A 23,262-nucleotide genomic window follows, 5' to 3' on the forward strand; every position below is an offset into this window, starting at 1 on the left:
AAGGTGGCACACCACATCTTGGGCAGCACTGTGCTCCCCAGGACCCACACACAGTGCAGAAGGAAGTTTAACGACCTCACACGGGTGGTCAGGGTGAGTGAAGGCTTCAACAAATGCTACATACCACCATCTGGACCACAATCTTCACACACTGCCCAAAGCACCCCACCCCCAGCACTCACCCACCAACAATCTCTACCTAACAACAACCACCTCTCACACCTTGCACACAATGACAGCTATTCAACTATGGCAGGCACAAGGTTCATTAGTTATTAGAATTCATGAGATATGTGTGATATATTTATGGATAAATTTATTAAGTATGTTTGGAATATTTTGTGGTCTCTCTCATTTCACCTTTGTGCCCAGGAGGATGCCTGAGATGGCGTAAGACAGGGATTGTATGATGGGGATGTGGTGAGCTACGGGGATCTGGGGTTTCATTCATGCGAATCAGATTCTGATGAGCCGGTCACGGACAGCCCGTCCAGAAGGCCGATTGTCTTGCTGCCTCCAGCCTCCCTCCTGTTCCTCCTCCTCCTCCTCCTCCTCCTCCTCCTTCTCGTCCTCCTCTGCCTCGTCCTCGTCCTCCTGAGGTAATCCCGCAATCCCGCAGCCCCCATAACTGCGAGGAGGTGCTGTGTGCAAAAGCGTTTAACAAATAATGAGTGACTTCTGCACTTGAATTAACACTCCCTGTCACCAAAATAACTTGAAATAACTAAAGAGAGCTGTTTCAGTTGCAGGAAGTAACAAACAGGTACTGAAACTGCAGAACCATGTTAGTTGCAGCTGATTAGGGATGGTGCCTTTAAATATCGCTGCTGTAGCCTGTTTCCTGCTGGTAGACATTAGGGGGGAAAAATTCCGTTGCTTAGCGCCTCCCGTTAGCACCTCCGGGGGGTGCTAACGGGGCGCTAGGAACTTAGCGCCCGAGTGTGGTGATTTTAGCGCCGCTCGCGAAATTGACCAGTCGTTTTGCGGTGGCACTAAACACTACCACCACGATCACCTGCGCCCACAGATCGTGATGTCAGTCAAGCGTGCAATGCCCCGGGTAGCGCCCCGGACTGGATATTGAGTCGCACCCCCTGCCTTAGCGCTTGCCGCTAGGAACGACAGGTAGAGGGGAGCGTTTTCAAGTCGGGAAGGGGCTGGGGGAACGCTATTTAAAGACGGGAGCTTCCTGCCTTTTCTTGTCAGCAACATTTTTGGTTTTAACGCTGTCCTAAGGAGTTTTGGCCCATTTGAGGTTCCTAAATGCCGAGCTCTTTCCCTGGGCCTATCCATTAGTGCTTCCACACAATTGCTTTTGAGGTCTCTCCAGGCCGAGATTCAAGGCTGCTATGAGCAGGGAGTGACTGGCCAGCAAGATGGTCCCTCCCCTTTAAGAACTGGACGGCGCCAGTCTGTTTGGCTTCCATGGTAATTGGCATGGCCTGAGCTTCGGTAGCGTTCTGAGGTAGCGCCTCGCTCCCTGATATTTGCGCCTTAAGAGAGGTGTGTAGTGCCTGATTTAGCACTCAAATCACCTCCAGGGGCGATAGAGGCGAATTTTGCAGTCGGAGGTGATAATTAGCGCCAGGCGCCAAACTTGGCGCCTGACCGATATTAGCGCCCCAAAATGGGTGCTACCCAATTTTCCCCCCAGCTCTCCCTGTCGTTGTTCTGCGCTGCCGTTAAGGTAAGTGGGTATTACGAAGTTGTGAGATCGGACGTCCAGCACACTCACTGACGGCGAGGTCCCAGGCGATCGAGTTTTCCGGCAGCACCACTGGCCACACCAATATGGCGTGCGGCACTGGAACCGGCATCAGCTGTCGTTACAGATGTCAACGGCATTTTAGCGCCATCTTGTGGCACTAATGTGTGGCGCAAACCACACGGATTTTCCCCTATGAGTCTTAAAAGTTGGGCCTACCTATATCCTCTGGCCACTTTGTAAGGGGTTTTCTCTCCGAGGTCGCAAAGGTTTCTCTCGCCAGAGGCCTCTCTCTCTCTTTTGCACAGTAAAACCTTGAGTGGTTCGACCCACTCACCCCTTAGGTTCTAGACACTGGACTTAGATGCAGGAACTACAATGCAGAGAATACTCTTGTAGACCAAGTTTAATGAAACGAAATGAAATTTTATTGCATAAGGAAATACAAATCAAATGCAAGCAAATAAGAGGGTACATGGGAGGGAAAAACAAATCATAACAACACAGTACTAACTAAAATAGATACAGGCATATTATACTTTACAAAAGTCATCATGAAATGGGGAAACACACGGAACATCGAGGGACAACAACTCATGTTAATTATACCCAAAATGCCCACCCTCTTAAACCTATCTAGATCCGATTATGAAGGGCCAGAAACATGCTCACCAATCCAGTTAAGAATTGCAAGGTTTTGAAACAGGTCTGCGTTTTGATCCTTTCAGGCGTCCTGTCTCCTCGTGGTCAGCGCTGCGGGCTGCGAGCCGCGACACGCCTTCTCTTCCTCGAGGTGAAGGTCACGGACAGGCATTATCTCAGCGGGCCTGGACATCGATATGAGGGAAGATCAACTGTTTGACCACTTTCAAGAGGTCTCTTCTAGCCAGTTACCATTTTCAGATAGTGTCTTCTGTAGGGCTGCTGCCCTCTTGTCTTGTCAACGGCCCGGGGTTTGTCGATGATCTCCCGATGGTTACCCCGGGGCGGGACGCAGGCTCAAATTGCCTTCTTGATGGCTGCTTCGTTGCTCTTCGCTGTCTTTGATGGCTAATGGCTACCCATCGCTACCCCGGGTGTCTCCAATTATACTTCTCAGATGAGGCCTTTATCTCCCGCCAAATCAAGGTTAGTCTTTGTTTAACTTTTGGGGGGCTTGTAGCACAGCGGGGTAGTTATTATATTTAAACTGCTTTCGGGATGGCCGGTGGTGGCCATCCCTGGTCTGGGATGACCCTGTATTGTTTCGAGTGTCTTCTTGGTGTCTTTAATGGGTCTTTGATGCTCCCCTTATGAATATGAAACTGCTTTCCTTTGTCTGGGTAAACATTTTAGATGGCCTTTATCTACAGGCCGATCTGACTGGATCTGCATCCAATCTTTATGTATGTGTTCGTGTCTGGTTTTGTTTTCTCAGAAACGGCTTCCAGAACTTACTGTGGGTTGAATCCACAAAAGCTGTCTGGGGACTGCAGGAACCATTTTAAAGTGTCCCAATAAGTCAGTCACAGGGTCTGGTGGCCATTTTATATGTCCCTTTTCTGGGCTTCTTTTAAAACAGTCTTTAAAACAAGGCCTCTTCTGCCAAAGGACCCTTATAGTACAATATTAATTTTGCGGATCTTACAACTTCTCTCGCTCTCGTAAAGTCTTTGTTCAAATGAATATTTATAGTTACATTAATTAGTTTATCTAGTTAAGTTAGAGAGGAAAAAAACGCCAATAACTCACCCAGCAATCACCTACCTACTGTCCGGTGACGTCACTCCTTGTTTTTTTGCTGTTCTTTTGGCATTCGCCGGATTTGTACTGCCGGCCTCTGCTGCCGACTCCTTTCAGGTCCCGGAATGGTATGACTTATTGATCAGGTCCAAACACCTTGCACGATCTGTGAAACAGGTCCCCATTCAAGGACAGTGGCAACAATCAACTCACCCACATCGGCCAGTCTGGGATGTGTACTCTCAGCTGCTTACAGAAATACCTAGCAGTGACCAAATTTAAGCCTGTCTGTGCTGTGTCGAGCAAGAAAGAATCCAATAAATGATCCATCATAGACAAAAATGCTTCATTTTTGTCATAGTATCCATAGTTAAGCTATGAAATTAGTTTAATTCATTTCATTTCTAGCCCAATAGAGAAGAAGGATGTTGCGTAACTCACAGACAAAATTCTCACTTCCTTATATGTTTGGTTAAATTTGCAGCTGTGGACTGCTGAGTTCTTCGTTACTTCAAGCATGGGAAACTGGCTGGTGAATGAGGGAGTTTCCATCTTTGTGATTGTAAGTACTCCAAATGTAAAAAGCAATCGGAAAATGTTCCAATCTTTAACATGTTGATTTATTTTTCTTGTTACTTTCATTGTTTGGCTATTTTATCCTTTTGTTGGCTTTGTAAACAATTTATTTTTGATTAAAATATAAATAAGAAAATGAAGACTACAGATTCAATTTTTTAAAATCTAACTATGGTAGGTTAAATTTGTAGCTGCTATTTTAGACAACTATAAAAGCTAGTTTAGTACTATTAGTAATCTTTTTAATAGACATGCATATATGTAAAACAGAGATGCTTATGCTTTTAATTGTTCTTCAGAAAATAAATTATAAATCAAAACACTAGATCGATCACATGGAGAAATTATAATAAAATTGTTCTCATTTGGAAACATAATTTCCTTTCCAATGCTGCTTTAGCTAAATACATGGATATTAAATATTTAGTTTCAAATATTTCCCTTGGTTGCCTTTACTTTGCCATGAAATTTAATGTGTTGTAGGTAAAACCGGTCAAATAACAAGCCGAACAGTAAATCTGCTATGACAGGAACAAACAGAAAGTGTATTTTAATGAAGGTGATGTTACACATCTTCATGCTAGCGAGGGAACATAAACTCTGGAGGTGCTGGTGTAGTAGTGAATGTCAAGTGTTTGTTGTTAATATTTGATTTTACAGCATTCAAACTTTTTTTTTTAAATACACAGTTGTTTAATATAGTAGTATAGTGGTTATTTTACTGGACTAGTAATCCAGAGGCTTGGACTAATAAATGCAGAGAATGTGAATTCACTCCCACCATGGTAGTTTGAGAATTTGAATTCAGTTAAAAAAAAAAGTCTGGAAATAAAAGGTAAAATAATTATCTTAAAGCTATCGGCTTGCCGTAAAATGCAACTGGTTCCTTAATGTCCTTTTAGGGAAGGAACTCTGGCGCCCTTACACGATCTGGTCTATATGTGACAGCAGTCCCACATCAATGTGGTTGACTTTTTACTAACCTCTGAAGTGGTCCAACAAGCCATTTATCCAATAGCAAAATACTGCGGGTGCTGGAAATCTGAAATAACAACAGAAACTGCTGGAAACACTCAGCAGGTCAGGCAGCATCGAGGAGAGAGAAACAGAGTCAACATTTCGGGTCGAACCCTTCGTCAGAACAAGCCATTTAGTTGTATACAAAGAATAAGGAAAAATGTAGTGCAGCAGTTCAAGAAGGTGACCCACCTCCACCTTCACAGGGCAATTAGGAGTGGGCAGTAAATGACGGCCTTGCCAGCGACGCCCACATCCTTGAATGAATTTTTTTTTAGAGATGAGAGCTATCATTTTAAAAGGTTCTCCAAATTTTTGATTAGCACCTCTATTATATTACAGAGGAGTCTGGAGAGATTCATTTTATAAATGTTATAATGTGAAGTGCACAGATTTCAAGTGTAGCAAAGTGAATTCTACAAAATGTTATCCTGCAGCAATTAATGTTGGCTTTATTAACAGCACAAGTAGGTATGGTAAATACATCTCATCCAGATTGGTGTAATTCATAAAGTGAAATAGGGAGTTTTTAAATTTTTTATTGTGGTCAAGATTTCTGAAATTAACTTTTGCATAACAGTTTGTGGTGAAGTGCGATCATTTTACACCAGTACGTGCTACATAGGAGATATAAAAGATGATTTCCCTCTGTCCTGCTGCCAAAAAGCGTCCAAAAATGGGTGTAATGCAGAAGAAAAATGGGCGCTAATCCTTTGTTCTCACTCTGCTTCTGATTTGCACCGCACCCAAACTTCCTCTATGGTTTTTCTGCTGTTTGTACCTGACTGTGCCTGTGCCAGGGGAATTTATAATGGGGAAACAAAGAAATGGCAGACCAATTAAATACATATTTTGGTGCTCTCTTCACAAAGGAGGACACAAATAACCTCCCAGAGATGTTGGGGTCTGATGAAAGGGAGGAACTGAAAGAAATCAGTATTTGTAGGGAAATGGTGTTAGGGAAATTGATGGGATTGATGGCCGATAAATCCCCAGAGCCTGATAATCTACATCCTAGGGTACGTAAGGAAGTGGCCCTAGAAATAGTAGATGCATTGCTGATCATCTTCCAACATTCGATGGAATCTGGAACAGTACCCATGGATTGGAGGGTAGCTAATGTTACCCCACTATTCAAAAAAGGTGGTAGAGAGAAAACGGGGAATTACAGACTGGTAAGCCTGACATCGGTAGTGGGGAAAATGCTAGAGTCCATTATAAAAGATGTAATAGCAGAGCACTTGGAAAACAGTGACAGGATCGGACAAAGTCAACATGGATTTACAAAAGGTAAATCGTGCTTGACTAATCTACTGGAATTTTTTGAGGATGTAACTGGTAAAATAGATAAGGGAGAACCAGTGGATGTGGTGTATTTGGACTTTCAGAAGGCTTTTGATAAGATCCCGCAAGATGCGCTATCAATCACTCAAAAGACTGAGGTTAAGCGAGTAACTAACAGGCTTTTATTAACAAGAGAATGAAGGTGTGCCTCGAGTGGTCGACCAGTCCAGAATACAGAGGGACTGTGGAGCAGTCACCTTTATACCTGGACTCGTGGGAGGAGTCAGCCGAGGCATGTACAGACATGTACACAGTGGAATACAAACAGTGATTTACCACATTCACCCCTTGTTTAAAAATGAGTCCGGTGGGGTGAAGTGTGTTAAACGTTTGTGTATTTGAGTCTCTCCGGAGGTCTTGTCTGCCGCTGTGATCGACGTGGTGACGGCAGGGGTAGTGAAGCTTCCGGCGTCGAGTCCCGCGTAGGCTGGGGCACTGTTGTGTAGTCCTCGTGGGTGTCGAGTGGGTCGCGGGGCCCAGGCGTGCTGTCTGCTGGGGTTGGATATTGGATTGTGGGGGGGGGTGGTAGTGGGTAGTGGGTTACTGGGGCCCCCGAGGGTGCGAGGTCTCGTATGGAGACTGTGTCCTCCCGCCCGTCCGGGTACGCAATGTAAGCGTACTGGGGGTTGGCATGGAGGAGGTCGACCCTCTCGACCAGGGGGTCCATTTTATGGGTCCTCACGTGTCTTCTCAGTAGGACCGGCCCTGGGGACGTCAGCCATGGCGGTAGCGATGTCCCCGATGTGGACTTCCTTGGGAAGACAAACATTTTCTCATGAGGGGTGGCGTTAGTGGCAGTGCAGAGCAGTGACCGAATAGAGTGGAGCGCATCGGGGAGCACATCCTGCCAGCGGGAGGTCGGAAGGCCCCTAGACTTTAAGGCTAGCAGGGCGGCCTTCCAAACTGTCACATTCTCTCTTTCCACCTGTCCGTTCCCCCGGGGGTTGTAACTGGTGGTCCTGCTTGTGGTAATACCCCTAGCGAGCAGGTACTGGCGTAGTTCGTCGCTCATAAACGATGAGCCCCGGTCGCTATGGATATAGCTGGGGAAACCGAACAGGGTGAAGAGGTCGTTTAGACATTTAATGACCGTGGCACTGGTCATGTCCGGGCAGGGGATGGCGAACGGGAAACGGGAGTACTCATCAATAATGTTGAGGAAGTACACATTACGGTCGGAGGAGGGGAGAGGCCCTTTAAAATCAACGCTCAGGCGCTCGAAGGGGCGAGTGGCTTTTATCAGGTGAGCCCTGTCTGGTCTATAAAAGTGCGGTTTGCACTCAGCGCAGACTTGGCAGTTCCTGGTCATGGTCCTTACCTCCTCAATGGAGTAAGGCAGGTTGCGGGCCTTGATGAAGTGGAAGAACCTGGTGACCCCCGGGTGGCAGAGGTCATTGTGGAGGGCCCGCAGTCTATCGATCTGCGCGCTGGCGCAGGTGCCACGCGATAGAGCATCCGGGGGTTCATTGAGCTTCCCGGGCCGGTACAAGATCTCGTAATTGTAGGTGGAAAGTTCGATTCTCCACCTCAAGATCTTGTCGTTTTTGATTTTGCCCCTCTGCTTGTTGTTAAACATAAAAGCAACTGAACGCTGGTCAGTGAGCAGGGTAAATCGTTTTCCGGCCAGGTAGTGCCTCCAATGACGCACAGCCTCCACAATAGCCTGGGCCTCCTTCTCAACAGCGGAGTGTCTGGTCTCCGGGCCCTGGAGGGTTCGTGAAAAGAAGGCCACGGGTCTCCCCGCCTGATTAAGGGTAGCGGCCAGGGCAAAGTCGGACGCGTCGCTTTCCACCTGGAAGGGGATGGATTCGTCCACTGCATGCATGGTGGCTTTGGCAATGTCTTCCTTGATACGGTGGAAGGCTAAGCGGGCCTCTGCCATCAAGGGAAAAGAGGTGGACTTGTTCAGCGGGCGGGCCTTGTCCGCATAGTAGGGGACCCACTGGGAGTAATAGGAGAAAAACCCTAGGCACCTCTTCAGGGCCTTGAGGCAGTGGGGCAGTGGGAGTTCCATAAGGGGACGCATCCGGTCGGGGTCGGGACCGATGACTCTGTGTTCCACAACACAGCCAAGGATGGCGAGGCGGGTTGTGCGGAATATGCACTTCTCCTTGTTATACGTCAGGTTCAGGAGTTGGGCGGTGCAGAGGAATTTTTCGAGGTTTGCATCATGGTCCTGCAAGTCATGGCCGCAGATGGTCACATTGTCCAGATATGGGAAAGTGGCCTGCGACGCATTTTGATCGACCATCCGGTCCATCTCCCTTTGGAAGATGGAGACCCCGTTGGTGACGCCAAAGGGGACCCTAAGGAAGTGATAGAGGCGGCCGTTTGCCTCAAAGGCAGTATACTGGCGGTCCTCAGGGCGGATAGGGAGCTGGTGGTACGCTGATTTCAGGTCAATGGTCGAGAAGACGCGGTACTGCGCGATCTGGTTGACCATATCAGCAATGCGGGGGAGTGGGTAAGCGTCCAGCAGGGTGTAACGATTTATTGTCTGGCTGTAGTCGATGACCAGGCGCTGCTTCTCGCCAGTCTTAACGACCACAACCTGGGCTCGCCAGGGGCTGGTGCTGCCCTCAATAATCCCCTCCTTCAGGAGCCGCTCCACTTCGGTTTTAATGAAAACCCTGTCCCCGGCACTGTATCGCCTGCTCTTTGTGGCGATGGGCTTACAGTCGGGGGTGAGGTTAGCAAACAGTGGGGGGGGGTGACTCTGAGTGTGGAGAGGTTGCACCTGGTGCGCGGCGGGCAATTTGGAAGCTGCTGGCTGCGGACTGTGAGTGGGGGGAGGGGTCCACCGTACGCCATCGTAACACTTTTAAGGTGGCACTGAAAATCTAACCCCAGTAGGACAGCAGCGCAGAGGTGGGGCAGGACCAGAAGTTTAAAATTATCGTACACAGTCCCGTCTACTAAGAGTGTCACCACGCAGTAGCTGCCAATGTCCGCTGACTGGGACTCGGAGGCCATAGAAATCCGCTGGTGCGCAGGCAGGACTGGGAGAGAGCAACGCCGCACCATGTCGGGGTGGATGAAGCTCTCCGTGCTCCCAGAGTCAAAAAGGCAGATTGTTTCGTGACCATTTACCTTAATGTCCATTGTGGACCGGGCCAGCTGGTGCGGTCTCGCTTGGTCCAGCATAACGGAGGCCAGCGTAGGGGTCGGTGTGTCGTTGCGGGTATCAGATGAGGCGGTGTTGGGGGCCAAGATGGCGGCTGGCGTCCAAGATGGTGGCGTCCATGATCCCCATGTGGCTGGAGGCGTCCAAAATGGCTGCTGTTCCGGTGGTTCTCACATGGCTGGGGAGGCCCAAGATGGCGGCCCGCACGGCCCACACGCGGCGCTGCTGGGGTTCGGGGTGGCTTTGGCCCTGCAGATGCTGGCGTAGTGTCCCTTCTTCCCGCAGCCCGAGCAGATCGCATTTTTCGCCGGGCAGCGCGCTCTGGGGTGTTTGGCCTGGCCACAGAAGTAGCATTTCTGGCCTTGGGACACTGCTGCGGTAGTTGGGCCGTTGCTGGGATGTGGCTGGGGTGGCACGGCGCTATGAGACGGTCCTACCGTGTCCCAGGCTGTCGTTCCCCGCGGCGTCCACGGTGCAGAGGAGTAGGCATCCATGCCCCGGTAGGCTGCGTCCAATGATAGTGCGAGTTCAGAGGCCTTGTTGAGGTCGAGGTCACTCTGCTCCAACAGTCGCTGTCGGGTGTAATTGGACCTGTGGCCCGCCACAAAAGCATCCCGGATAAGTTCCTCTGTGTACACGGCGGCCTTTACATCCTTACAACCACAGGCCCGGCCAAGCACAGACAGTGCCTGAAGGTATTCCTCGGTCGATTCCCCAGGTTGTTGTTTACGACTCCCCAGGAGGTGCCTGGCGTACACCTCGTTCACTGGGCACGTGTACTGGTCCTTGAGGAGCTTGAGAGCAGCCGTGTACGAGGTCGCGTCCTGGATGACCGAGTACGCTCAGTGGTTCACTTTGGAGATCAGGACATCCAGTTTGTCCTTATCCGATTTGACCGTTGCAGCGGAGGCGATCAGGAATTTTTCAAAGCACTTAAGCCAGTGAGCAAACTTGGTGGATGCGTCCGCCTCCCGATGGTCTAAGTCCAGGCATGCTGGTGTGAGGATCTTCTCCATTATAAAAAATCTTGTTAATAAAATTGATGCGCTATCAATCACTCAAAAGACTGAGGTTAAGCGAGTAACTAACAGGCTTTTATTAACAAGAGAATGAAGGTGTGCCTCGAGTGGTCGACCAGTCCAGAATACAGAGGGACTGTGGAGCAGTCACCTTTATACCTGGACTCATGGGAGGAGTCAGCTGAGGCATGTACAGACATGTACACAGTGGAATACAAACAGTGGTTTACCACGCCGCATAAAAGATTAGCGTGTAAAGTTAAGGCACATGGGATTGGGGGCAAGGTATTGACTTGGATAGGGAACTGGTTGGCAGACAGAAAGCAAAGAGTTGGAACAAACGGGTCTTTTTCCAAGTGGCAGGCAGTGACTAGTGGGGTACCGCAGGGATCGGTCCTTGGACCCCAGCTATTCACAATATATATTAATGATCTAGACAAGGGAACTAGATGTAATATCTCCAAATTTGCATACGACACAAAGCTGGGTGGGCGTGTGTGCTGAGAGGAGGATGCCGAGAAACTCCAGGATGCTTTGGACAGGTTGGGTGATTGGGCAAAAGCATGGCAGATGCAATATAACGTGGATAAATGTGAGGTTATCCACTTTGGTGGCAAAAACAGGAAGGCAGATTATTATCTGAATGGCAATAGATTGGGCGAAGGGGAAGTGCAACGAGACCTGGGTGTCCTTGTGCACCAGTTGCTGAAGGTAAGCATGCAGGTGCAGCAGGCGGTTAAGAAGGCAAATGGTATGTTGGCCTTCGTAGCGAGAGGGTTTGAGTACAGGAACAAGGATGTCTTGCTGCAGTTATACAGGGCCTTGGTGAGACCACATCTTGAGTATTGTGTGCAGTTTTGGTCACCTTATCTGAGGAAGGATGTTCTTGCCATGGAAGGAGTTCAGCGAATATTCACCAGGCTGATACCTGGGATGGCAGGAATGACGTATGAGGAGAGATTGGGTCGATTGGGCTTGTACTCGCTGGAGTTTAGAAGAATGAGAGGGGATCTCATTGAAACTTATAAAATTCTGACAGGACTGGACAGACTAGATGCAGGAAGGATGTTCCCGATGGTCGGGGAGTCCAGAACCAGGGGTCACAGTCTAAGGGTAAGGGGTAGGCCATTTAGGACTGAGATGAGGAGGAATTTCTTCACCCAGAGAGTGGTGAACCTGTGGAATTCTCTACCACAGAAGGCAGTAGAGGCCAAAAGATTAAATATATTCAAGAAGGAGTTAGATATATTTCTTAAGGCTAAAGGGATCAAGGGGTATGGGGAGAAAGCAGGGCCCGGGTACTGAATTTGGATGATCAGCCATGATCGCATTGAATGGCGGAGCAGGCTCGAGGGGCCAAATGGCCTACTCCTGCTTCTATCTTCTATGTTTCTATATTTCTATGTAAGAGGGCACAGAAATGTAAATAACATGAAAATAGATGTCAGAGGGTTTTGCACCCAGATTTCCTCTAATAGCACAAGGTGCAAATAAGGGGTCAACTGTCCCAGTAAAAATCTGGTGCTATTGATTCCTGAGCTGCTGTTTAGCTACTATCACTCATAAGTGACATGTCGGCGACGTCAAGATAGCTCTTTATTTTTAACTTTTTGAATAAACATTGATTTGCTCCAGGACTTGTTGCCAAATGCTGTTACTCTTATACACTTCGTGGGGGCCACGGCCTGTACCTCGGCACCGCGCTTCCCCCCTCACTTGTAATGTGGCGTTTGTGCAGGCAGATGACAGGAAACAACCACAAGCCTCCTTGACAGCTGCTGAAGTCATTCGTCTGAGCCTCTCCTGAGTCATTCATAACTATTTTCCTACCACAGAGTAGGAATCCATACACCCCATGAAGATACCTCTGCTCTAAGCCACCTGGAATAAAAAGAGAAGCCTCGTAATCAAACCAGTTCCCTTCTCCTATTCCCGCATCATCATCCCAGTGATGGAACAGTAGTTTGTACATATTCCATGGGGTTGTCCAATTTTTCTAAAGGAGAAGGCCACACCAATGAATAATCACAACTTTTGATGGCTATTGTTAAACGTAGCACTCACCAATTATCATCTGCAGCGGTCACTTTTAATATTTGATCCCCTAGCCATAGTATGTAGTGTAACAGGTAGTATGGGGATGATTCTGGCGGCTGGCCGCGATAGGCCGCAAATAAAAATGTCAATCTGCTGCATATGCTGTCCGCATGTCTGCCTTATACTGCCATCGCTATTCATGTTGTAACCTCTACGGTTTTTCATTTGATCAGATGGACTGATGCATGCCCTTTTAAAAGGGTATTGTTGATGCATCCATCCATTGTTGGAAGTAGGCCAGGAACGGAGATATGAGGCAAAATTTTCCAAGACCCAGCAGTGCACCTGTGATTTTCTAATAAGCAGCGCACTGCATTTAAGGCCCAGCCCATGGTGCAGGGCCTCAGAAAATTTCACCCGTGATTTATAAGACATTTTCTTGGCTTAGTTTCAGTGGCCATTTTAAAAGTGTGCAATTTTTCATCTTGTTTCTACCCAAAGCAGTTAGCCTGTCTGCCATTCGCTTAATGGAGTGCTTTGTGACAAACCTGAGCGCCATTCTGGTTCAAAATTGTGCTATTATATGTTTCTTCCTTCATTTTTTAGTTTTATATCTATATGTTTGGAATGAAAAATGATTTTTCTGAAATGGCTAGTGTTAAAATGAAAGTGGTCTTTTCCCTTGAGACCACAAGCTGAGAACGGAGGCATTCTTTCTGTGAGAAGGAAGGTCATATTGTTTGATCTGGTGGTGTATCAGATAACGGGAAGCTGTGCTTTGTATGGCGGTGACTCATTGTTCCAGTATTTACTGGAGCGGGATTTCCAAGTGTGCAGGGAAGAGTTCTGGTCGGAACGCATGGAATTTTAACTCCACAGCGTGTGTGTTTGTTTTTAACAGATTCCCCACCTGAAGCCAGCCTGATTGACAGGCTTGGCTCCCTGTCGGGCGGGGAACGCTACAGAAGAGGCCGCAGCCCAGGAGCAGGTAGTTTTCCTGCTCCTCAGGTTGGAGACCACGAAGGTGGAGCGGGGTGATCATGGGGGGTCGGAGAGAGATTGGGAGGAGAGATAGGGGGTCGGGGGGGGCGTTGGTGATCACAGGGGGGGGATCGGTGATCGTGGGAGGGGTATCCGATAGGTGGGGGATCTGATCGCAGGGAGGGTACAATCGTGTGGAGTGGGAAACAGCTTTGCTTGGAGGGCCGGGGGAAGCACACCTGATCCTCCTGGTCCACAAGCTGATGCTAGAAAAGCATTTACCTCTTCCAGGCAGCAGCCCTCTTCTCCCTTTAGCCGTCGAGTTTCCCGAGGCCTGGGAAACCCGGACGGCCAGCGTTAAAGCTGGAAGGCAGATACAATATGAGCCACGCAGCTTCATTAAAATATTTAAATGAGTGACCTGCCTCCTGGGAGTGGGTTGGTCTCCCATCACCACCACAACCCCCTTTCCCACCTCCGTTAAAGCCAGAAGTGGGCAGGTTCGAGGCAGGTTGGGTTCGGGTTTGAGATTTTTTACATTTTAACATCCCACCCGACCCAAACCCACCTAATTCTGGGGGTTAACATTACCCCCATTATGTCAGCGTTGGTATTTCCTGAGTAACATAAGATGCTAGGTGTTGCTACACATTAACATAGAATGCGGCCACTTGACATCATTGTGTCCTTGAAATCTATTCTGATTGATAGGTTTGATTGATTGGGAAGATAGCTGTTTTACCTATCCACTATCTTGAAGTTCAAAGTGAAGGGTGGCATATAATCCAGGCTAGTAATCCAGATTTTTCAATGATTTTTCCTGCCTTGCTGTTATATATATTACTAGCTGGAGTGCCCGGCGGTGCCGAGGCTTTTTCGAGGGCATGTTGTTGTTGGAAGAGAGAGAGCGACTGGGGTGGAAGAGAGAGAGCGACTGGGGGGGAAGAGAGAGAGCGACTGGGGGGGAAGAGAGAGAGCGACTGGGGGGGAAGAGAGAGAGCGACTGGGGGGGGAAGAGAGAGAGCGACTGGGGGGGAAGAGAGAGAGCGACTGGGGGGGAAGAGAGAGAGCGACTGGGGGGGAAGAGAGAGCGACTGGGGGGGAAGAGAGAGAGCGACTGGGGGGGAAGAGAGAGAGCGACTGGGGGGGAAGAGAGAGAGCGACTGGGGGGGAAGAGAGAGAGCGACTGGGGGGAAGAGAGAGAGCGACTGGGGGGAAGAGAGAGAGCGACGGGGGGAAGAGAGAGAGCGACTGGGGGGAAGAGAGAGAGCGACTGGGGGGAAGGGAGAGAGCGACTGGGGGGGAAGAGAGAGAGCGAGCGACTGGGGGGGAAGAGAGAGAGAGAGCGACTGGGGGGGAAGAGAGAGAGAGAGCGACTGGGGGGAAGAGAGAGAGAGAGCGACTGGGGGGGAAGAGAGAGAGAGAGCGACTGGGGGGGAAGAGAGAGATAGAGCGACTGGGGGGGAAGAGAGAGATAGAGCGACTGGGGGGGGAAGAGAGAGAGCGACTGGGGGGAAGAGAGAGAAAGAGCGACTGGGGGAAGAGAGAGAGCGACTGGGGGGAAGAGAGAGAGCGACTGGGGGGAAGAGAGAGACGGGGGAGAAGAGAGAGAGAGAGAGGGAAAGAGAGAGGGAAGGAGAGAGGGAGGGAAGGAGAGAGAGTGAAGGAGAGCGAGAGGGAAGGAGAGAGAGACAGGGAAGGAGAGAGAGAAAGGGAAGGAGAGAGAGAGAGGGAAGGAGAGAGAGAGAGGGAAGGAGAGAGAGAGGGGGAAGGAGAGAGAGAGGGAAGGAGAGAGAGAGGGAAGGAGAGAGAGAGGGAAAGCAAAGGAGGGAGAGAGGGAATGAGAGAGAGAGAGAGGGAGACAGAGACAGAGGGAGGGGGAGAGAGAGACAGAGAGGGAAGGAGAGAAAGGGGAAAGGGGTGGGGGAGCAAGGGGTGGGGGAGCAAGGAATGGGGGGAAAACGGGTGGGTGGGGGAGAAGGGTGGGGTGGGTGGGGGGGAGAAGGGTGGGGTGGGTGTGGGGGGGAGAAGGGTGGGTGGGGAGGAGAAATGGGTGGGTGGGGTGGGATGGGAGGGGTGGGGGGGTGGGAGAAAGGGGTGGATGGGGGAGAAAGGGGTGGGGGGGAGGGGTGGGTGGGGGGAAGGGGGGTGGGGGAGGGAAGGGGGAGGTGGGAGGGGGTGGGGGGGAAGGAGGTGTGGGGGAAGCAGGGGGGAAAGGAAGGGGGGAAAGGGAGGGGGAGAGGGAGGGGAGGGGGGAAAGGGAGGGGGAGAGGGAGGGGAGGGGGGAAAGGGAGGAGGGAGAGGGAGAGGAGGGGGGAAAGGGAGGGGGGAAAGCGGGGGGTTGGGGGGAAGAGGGTGTGGGGGAGGGGGGGAAAGGGAGGGGGGTTGGGGGGAAGGGTGTGTGGGGGAAGGAGGGGGAAAGGGAGGGTGGTGGGGAAAGGGAGGGGGGAAGGGAGGGGGGAGCAAGGGGTGGGGAAACATAAAATTTAAAGTACTTATAAAACATTTTTGGTAAATCTTTCTATAACATACACTTTACAACCTCACCAATCTTTTTATTTAAAAAGGGGTCCTCACCTGTCAGTGTGTTGTATCACAAACAATGGCCGCCGCTTGCTTTTCAGTTGGAAAGATTTGGCCCCGCCCACACAGTCGATTGTCTGTCTCGGTCACCAGGACCCGATTGGGAGCACAGAAGCCCCACCCACTCTATGTTCCTGTACTAAGATGGCTGCGCATGCACTCTGTTACACACTGAATCAAAATGGCGTCGCACTGTAACTTTTTGCCCTCCTTGACAAAGATGGCTGCCGTTAACCTGGGGCTGTCAGCAGAATAAATTTCCTCAGCTGCAAACACAGGATCTTCAGATTATTATTCGGGGCTTGCGACCTACCCCAGTTGCTTATGAAGCCTCCCCACCTACTGACCCCGGGAATGGAGCTGAGGCAGCACACCCTCTCCCCTCTGCCAGTGTTTGTCTCTGTCTAGGCTGGGAGTCTGGGACTAGAGTTGCGCTGCTGGCAGTTGGAGAAGCCTAGGCCCCGGGCCTGGAAAAACGGCGAAAGGTAGGAAAATTATAGAGGTTAGAGAAAAGATTTACAAATTAATTAACTTTTTTAAAAAACAATTTGTGTTTTAAAAGCAACTTTTTTTTTGCTGGGAATGTAGATTTGAAAAGAAACACGCAGAAAGTGGGGAAAAAGAAATGAACAGTTTGGAATCAAGATGGCGGCCACTCACCTCGGTTCAGAACGATAAGGCCCGCCCACACATGCACCGATTGGTCAACCGTCATGTCACTGCAGTGTAGGATTGGTCAATCGTCCTGTCACTCGACTCTAGGAGGGCCCGCCCGCACGCGCGACGAACCTGCCCCCGCAACGCAGCGATTGGTCGACCGTCGGGTCGCTCGACCGTACGATTGGTCGACCTCGACGTCACTCGATGCTAATGAGCGGATAATGAGCGGAATTTTGAACGTTTTTTGGATACCGCGGGCGCAATTTTTGTCCGGCCGAAATGTAAATACGCTTATGACCGTTCCGGAATCGTAAGCTTTCTTTTGATGTAACGCACATGTAGGTACGCTCTATAACTTTAGAGTGTATAGCCGGACAGACACACCGAAGGACAGACAGACAGATAGACAGACAGACAGATAGACAGACAGACAGATCTATTCTTTTATATATATAGATGATTGATGGAGCACCCTATAAGAGTTCAGTCCCACTCAAAGCTTCTCTTCAAGGATGTACGCTCCAAAGTTACTGAAGAGTTATTGCAGTTTATGTGAATCTGTTTGTTCTTAGTTCTTTTTAATCTTACTTCTCACTAAACTTCATTCATAGTTTTCAGCCTGAGCCATAAGATATGTCAGCATGGGGTTTACAATCAGAAATGTACGGTGGTATCCATACTACGTCCAGTGAATACCACAATGTTAAAAGTATATATTGTTCACCTGTAGACTCGCTATCCTAGCTATTTTGTGCATAAGGTCAATTTTTAGTTTATAGAAGATAAAAACATAAGAACATAAGAATTAGGAGCAGGAGTAGGCCATACGGCCCCTCGAGCCTGCTCCGCCATTCAATAAGATCATGGCTGATTTTCAACCTGAACTCCACTTTCCCACTCGATCTCCATATCCCTTGATTCCCCTAGAGTCCAAAAATCTATTGATCCCAGCCTTGAATATAAGCAACGATTCAGCATCCACAGCCCTTTGGGGTAGAGAATTCCAAAGATTCACAGCCCTCTGAGTGAAGAAATTCTTCCTCATCTCAGTCTTAAATGGCCGACCCCTTATCCTGAGACTATGCCCCCTAGTTCTAGACTCTCCAGCCAGGGGAAACAACCTCTCAGCATCTACCCTGTCAATGCCCCTCAGAATCTTGTATGTTTCAATGAGATCACCTCTCATTCTTCTAAACTCCAGAGAGTATCGGCCCATTCTACACAATCTCTCATAGGACAACCCTCTCATCCCAGGAATCAGGAATAGGAAACATGTGCTTGTGTATAGCTGTCTATAGCATTGAATACGTACTAAAAGAGTTAAATTATGTGAACAAGTTGCGTAGACTAAGCTTATATTACCATGAGTTTAGAAGATTAAGGGGTGATCGAATTGAGGTGTTTAAGATGATTAAAGGAGTTGATAGGGTAGATAGAGAGAAACTATTTCCTCTGGTGTGGGGAGCCCAGAACAAAGGGGCATAACCTTAAAATTATAGCTAGGCCATTCAGGGGTGATGTCAGGAAGCATTTCTTCACATAAAGAGTAGTGGAAATCTGGAACTCTCTCCCCCAAAAAGCTGTTGAAGTTAGGTCAATTGAAAATGTCAAAACTGAGAGTGATAGTTTTTTGCTGGGCAAGGGTATTAAGGGTTACAGAATCAAGGCGGGTAGATGGAGTTAAACTAGATCAGCCATGATCACACTGAATGGCGGAATAGGCTCAGGGGACTGAATGACCTACTCCTGTTCCTACGTTCCTATGTTCTTAAAACTGCCCTTAGAATGCCAAAATTGTAGCATGCCTCACTGAGCTGCTGATAGGAAATATTGCTTACATTTAGATCCAGGGATCAGCATGAGAAAGATCAGTCAGATTTCTAATATTTTATTTGGCATTTTTCAATAGCTGTTATATTGGGGTGCCTGAGTACAAAAATATCACTCAGCCTAACACTGCATATGACAGACGACAAGGGTTTTCTAAATTTAAAAAAAAGTTATTTCGCTTCACCTTCACTGTAAATAGAAACTTACTCCGCATCTTGTTATTTTTGTCGCTGCTATCTGGCGCTCAGCATTGTTGTAAAAGGACTACTGAGCACTTGGTTTGAGTATAAAACAAGGCTTTAATCAACTGTTTCACAACCATGAGATTCTAGTTACATCACTAGTTCCTGGTTACAAAAACATCCTGAGCAAGCTGGGCCCACGCCCGAGTATTTATACTCCTTGGACAGCGCCACCAGCTGGCCGCCCAGTGTTACTTCATGAGTCATTTCTTCATGAATGATAAGATTCATGACAAGCATCATGGATCTTTTGTTAAGTGTTGAATTGGAAAAGTACTTCAATGAAAATTGTTCCTTTCTCATAAATTAAAAGTGATTTTTAGTCCCACAGTTTAAGGTACTATAATTCTTTTTTTTTATTAAGAAACCTAGGGTAAAACCTTAGGACACCACCAAGTCTAAAAAGAGGAGGCGATAAGACAAGATAAATCAAGAAATAGTGCCTGGTGACATCACGCTTGAGTTTCAGAAGCCTGGAGGTTGCATGAAGCAAGGAATACTGCGGGGAGAGGTGGGGGGAGAAAACCCACAGTTCCGAGGTTCTGGGAAACAATCAGTTAGAGTTGAAGAGGGTGCAACGAGCCCGGATTTCCACATAATGGGGTAGATTTTTCTCTGTACCGCCTGCGCATGTGTTACTGACTGGACCGAGTGCCATGAGGAAAATTGGATGAGGAGGATTGCACTGCAATGTAACGCAGCCCACGTGATTTTTCCTCCATTAATTTAAATGGAGGGAAAATTGGGCAGGACCTGTTATGGGTGTGCAATCCTCCCTCCCTAAATTCCTGTTCTGAGCACCATCAAGGTGATGTTTTACGCCCATTTGGTATAGATAAGAATCTGCCGCGGTGAGGATGCAGGGAGCAGGATGGTTGATGTAAGATGCTGGACGTGAAGCTTACAGGGGAACGAGAAAGTTGAGTTCAGAGGAGCAATGACCATAATAATATCAACAAAATAGAGAGAGAAAAAGGTTGCAATGGAGATAGAAGTTGGGCCACAGAAGGCTAGAATATAATGGCCCAGATATTCCGATCCTTGCGGGTGTGTACGCACTGTGTACCCACCCGTAGGGACATCGGAAATGCCGGTTTCAGGCATGCACTGTGCATGCACTGAAAACCGGCATTTCCGATCTGCCAAGAAAGCTCTTGACAGATCCTCCAGCTGCCCTGGAGCAGGGCCTCTTCAGGCAGATAGTTCCGCTTTTTGGAGACCCTCCGCCCGCAGAAAACCCATACAATTCTTACACCTGGTAAAAGCAGGCGTAAGGCCTGCTTTTACCAGGATAAGAGTTGAAAAAAGTTTTTAAAAAATTATTTTCACCGATTTATCATTTAAAAATACTTTAAAAAAGGTAAGTTTATTTTTAGCCCTGTAAAAAACTTAATTATTTTTTTCAAAAAATTAAATTTTTGTTTAAAATACTTAATTTATTGTAATTTCAAGTCATTTTAAAAATATGATGTTTTTTAAAAATTTATTTAAAGTTTTACTATGTTTTTTCATTGATCTCCATTCATATATTTGACGGGTCTTCCTGTCAAATGTATGACGGTAGATTCCCTTCTGTGATTGGCTCCCCATGGCCCACGTGATCCCAGGGACGCTGCGAACTACCTGCGCCTCTGGGATACGTGGGTCCTGCACACTTGGAGATTGGAGAGGCCCAGCAATGGAAGTGTGTGCGTCCCGGGAGCCCTCAGGTAAGGGCGCAGATTTTTCCAGATCGCAGGCCTCCGCCCGCGGGAGGCCTACAATCGGAAATTACGGGCCAATCTTTCACTCAGCCCTATGTGACATGATTTCTTACTGTGTTCATTTCTCTTTGTTTGCAGCTGGTGTGGCTTGGATTAAATGCTTTTATCTTTGTGCATTACTTTTTCGTGTATGAAGCTGGAGAAAAGTTTTATTACACACGAGAGCTCGTTGGAGTAAGTTTGCATGCCTTAAGACACCACGATTTTGGATGGCAGTTTCTTTCCTGTATATCCACTGTTGCTCATGTGTGTTTCTTTTTATTTATTTAGCCTGCTCTGGCATGGGCTCGAGCGCCTGCTGCATGTTTGAACTTTAACTGCATGCTGATCCTGCTGCCAGTGTGCCGAAATCTGTTGTCATTCATGAGAGGATCATGTGGGGTAAGAGCTTAAAATATCTGTATGATCGTACAAAAATGTGTACATTTTTCAGCCTTTTTAATATTTTTTTCAGCCCCTGTCTTTAAGTCACTTGTGTTGTGTCCCCTTGTGTTGTTATTACTATGTAATACAGACACTTTTAACTCATTTTAGTTTACAGATTTTACTCAGTGCTTTCATGATGTTGCTGCCGCATGGTGCGGAGTGATACAAGATGTCCGACTGTGCACTGCCTGACACAGTGTGCCACATAGCAGTATAAATGCACTAACCAAAGTAGTTCCATATAACAGTGTAACAAGTAGTTCCATTTAACGATGTGATAATATAACGATGTAACAACTTGTACTGTTTCTGAGTTGAGAAGGTGGGCAAGTGACGAGCTTTCAGGCTCCTCCCACTGGTACTTTTGATGCAGTCATCGGAAATAGCCTGAAAGAAGCTCTGCAAGATTTTCCTCCTGATTTTCAGTTTCAGTGCTTGGTGTCTCACTCAGCTGAAATCTGGAAATCACAGGTAAAATTCTGCAATACCAGCCAAGGCACAAAACATAAGAACACCACAAAGTCGCATCACTGTGCTGTTGACGTGGATTATTTCTGTTCCTAATATTTAATCTATTAATTATTTTTACTTCAGTAGCCAACTACAGTACCTCAAGACAGAAGTACTTTATCTAATTTTTTCCTCATCCATTGAAGACACTGATTAATATCGAAGAATGATACCATGGATGCAAGAGTCCCTCCAATTTCTTGCCCCAAGTGACCAGTCTTTTAAAGGGCAGATTAAAGAATATTAAAGGGGAGGTAAAAATTTGAAATTGTAAGCTGCAAGTTGTTTAAAAAGGAATTAGGTAGTTGCTTGAAAGAGAGGAATATCAAAGGGTATTGAGAGCGAGTAGAAGAGTGGGATTAGGCTAGGTGATTTATGTGGAGAAAAACACCAATGCAGATTTAATGAGATGGCTTGTTTCTGTGCTGTAATATTTTAAATTGCACGACATTTACTCACTAAACAGTTGGGAGAGCTGGAAGCATGATTATGCAGGATACTTCCAAACAATAGTGTTTCATTTATGAGAGTATTTCACCTCTACTCCTTTTCAGTAAACAAAAATAGAACGGTGGTACAGGAGACATATTGGTTACCATTTTCCTTTTAAAACGATCAGCAAAAAGCTTTGCTAGAATTGCTGCCAGCTCCCTGCTTAACCCGAGAGTTAAAATTGCAGGGGGTGGGAATGCTGCGGGAAGGCAGGGGATACCGCCCTCCTGCCATTTTTACCCCTTCCTGCTCGCACCTGCAGTCTTTCAATCATAATACATCAAAAGAGACCAGGTGCAGAATATGCATTGGATTTTGCAGTAGAGGCTAACAGCGTTCACCGTTATTAAAGTAGAAATCAGACAGCAACTTCTGGTGACCGCACATGCACAGTTAAACATGGAAATCTTGAAGTTGCTGTCAGAGTTGCTGTGCTCCACCACAAGTTGAGCTGTACCAGTATCTTGTCGAGAGACTCAGCATTGATTTACATGGAATGGCATGAAGTTGCTGTACTTACATGATAAATACACACTAAACACGCCAGATAAAGTTAGGGCTTGTCTATTCAAATGTAAGAAATCACACAACACCAGGTTATAGTCCAACAGCTTTATTTGAAATCACAAGCTTTCGGAGTGCTGCTCCTTCGTCAGGTGAAGTGGAGAGATGCATAAAAACACAGCTTATATAGTCAGAGAATAATGTCAGATGTTTACAGGTAATCTTTCTAACTGCCATTTATAACACCTCGGCAGAGAGATAATCACAGCAATCAAAGGTGTAAATGGTGTCCAAACAGGTCAGTCAGAAAAACATTACATCAAAGAACAATGAGGTGGGGTCACAAGGGGTCAAATGTTGCAGATGCTGGGGTCTGTATGAAAAACAGAAAAACAGAAAAAAAACATTTTTTTTGCTGGAAATCACAGCAGGTCTGGCCGCATCTGTGTGGCGAGAACAAGCCAACGACGACTCGAGTCTGGATGACCCTACGTCAGGTGGGGTTACATGTAGCGTGACATGAACCTAAGATCCCGGTTGAGGCCGTCCTCATGGGTGCGGAACTTGGCTATCAGTTTCTGCTCGACGATTTTGCGTTGTCGTGTGTCTCGAAGGCCGCCTTGGAGAATGCTTACCCAAAGATCGGAGGCTGAATGTCCTTGACTGCTGAAGTGTTCCCTAACTGGGAGGGAACACTCCTGCCTGGCATTTGTTGCGTGGTGTCCGT

General features: G+C 47.7%; 1 protein-coding gene across 1 annotated transcript in view; it reads left to right on the plus strand.

Moving 5' to 3' along the window:
* The first annotated feature begins 3,920 nt into the window (after positions 1–3,920).
* cybb (cytochrome b-245, beta polypeptide (chronic granulomatous disease)) overlaps positions 3,921–23,262 on the plus strand; it is a 64,475-nt gene continuing 45,133 nt past the window's right edge. The window contains exons 1-3 of the mRNA XM_086006617.1: positions 3,921–3,989; positions 20,682–20,777; positions 20,874–20,984. Coding sequence (XP_085862743.1) covers positions 3,945–3,989; positions 20,682–20,777; positions 20,874–20,984 — 252 coding nt within the window. The 5' untranslated portion in view covers positions 3,921–3,944. The remainder of the gene's footprint in view (positions 3,990–20,681; positions 20,778–20,873; positions 20,985–23,262) is intronic.

The sequence above is a fragment of the Somniosus microcephalus genome, chromosome 14, assembly GCF_052327205.1.
Source record: "Somniosus microcephalus isolate GS21.2 chromosome 14, FLI_Smic_1.0, whole genome shotgun sequence".
Classification (NCBI taxonomy): Eukaryota; Metazoa; Chordata; class Chondrichthyes; order Squaliformes; family Somniosidae; genus Somniosus; species Somniosus microcephalus.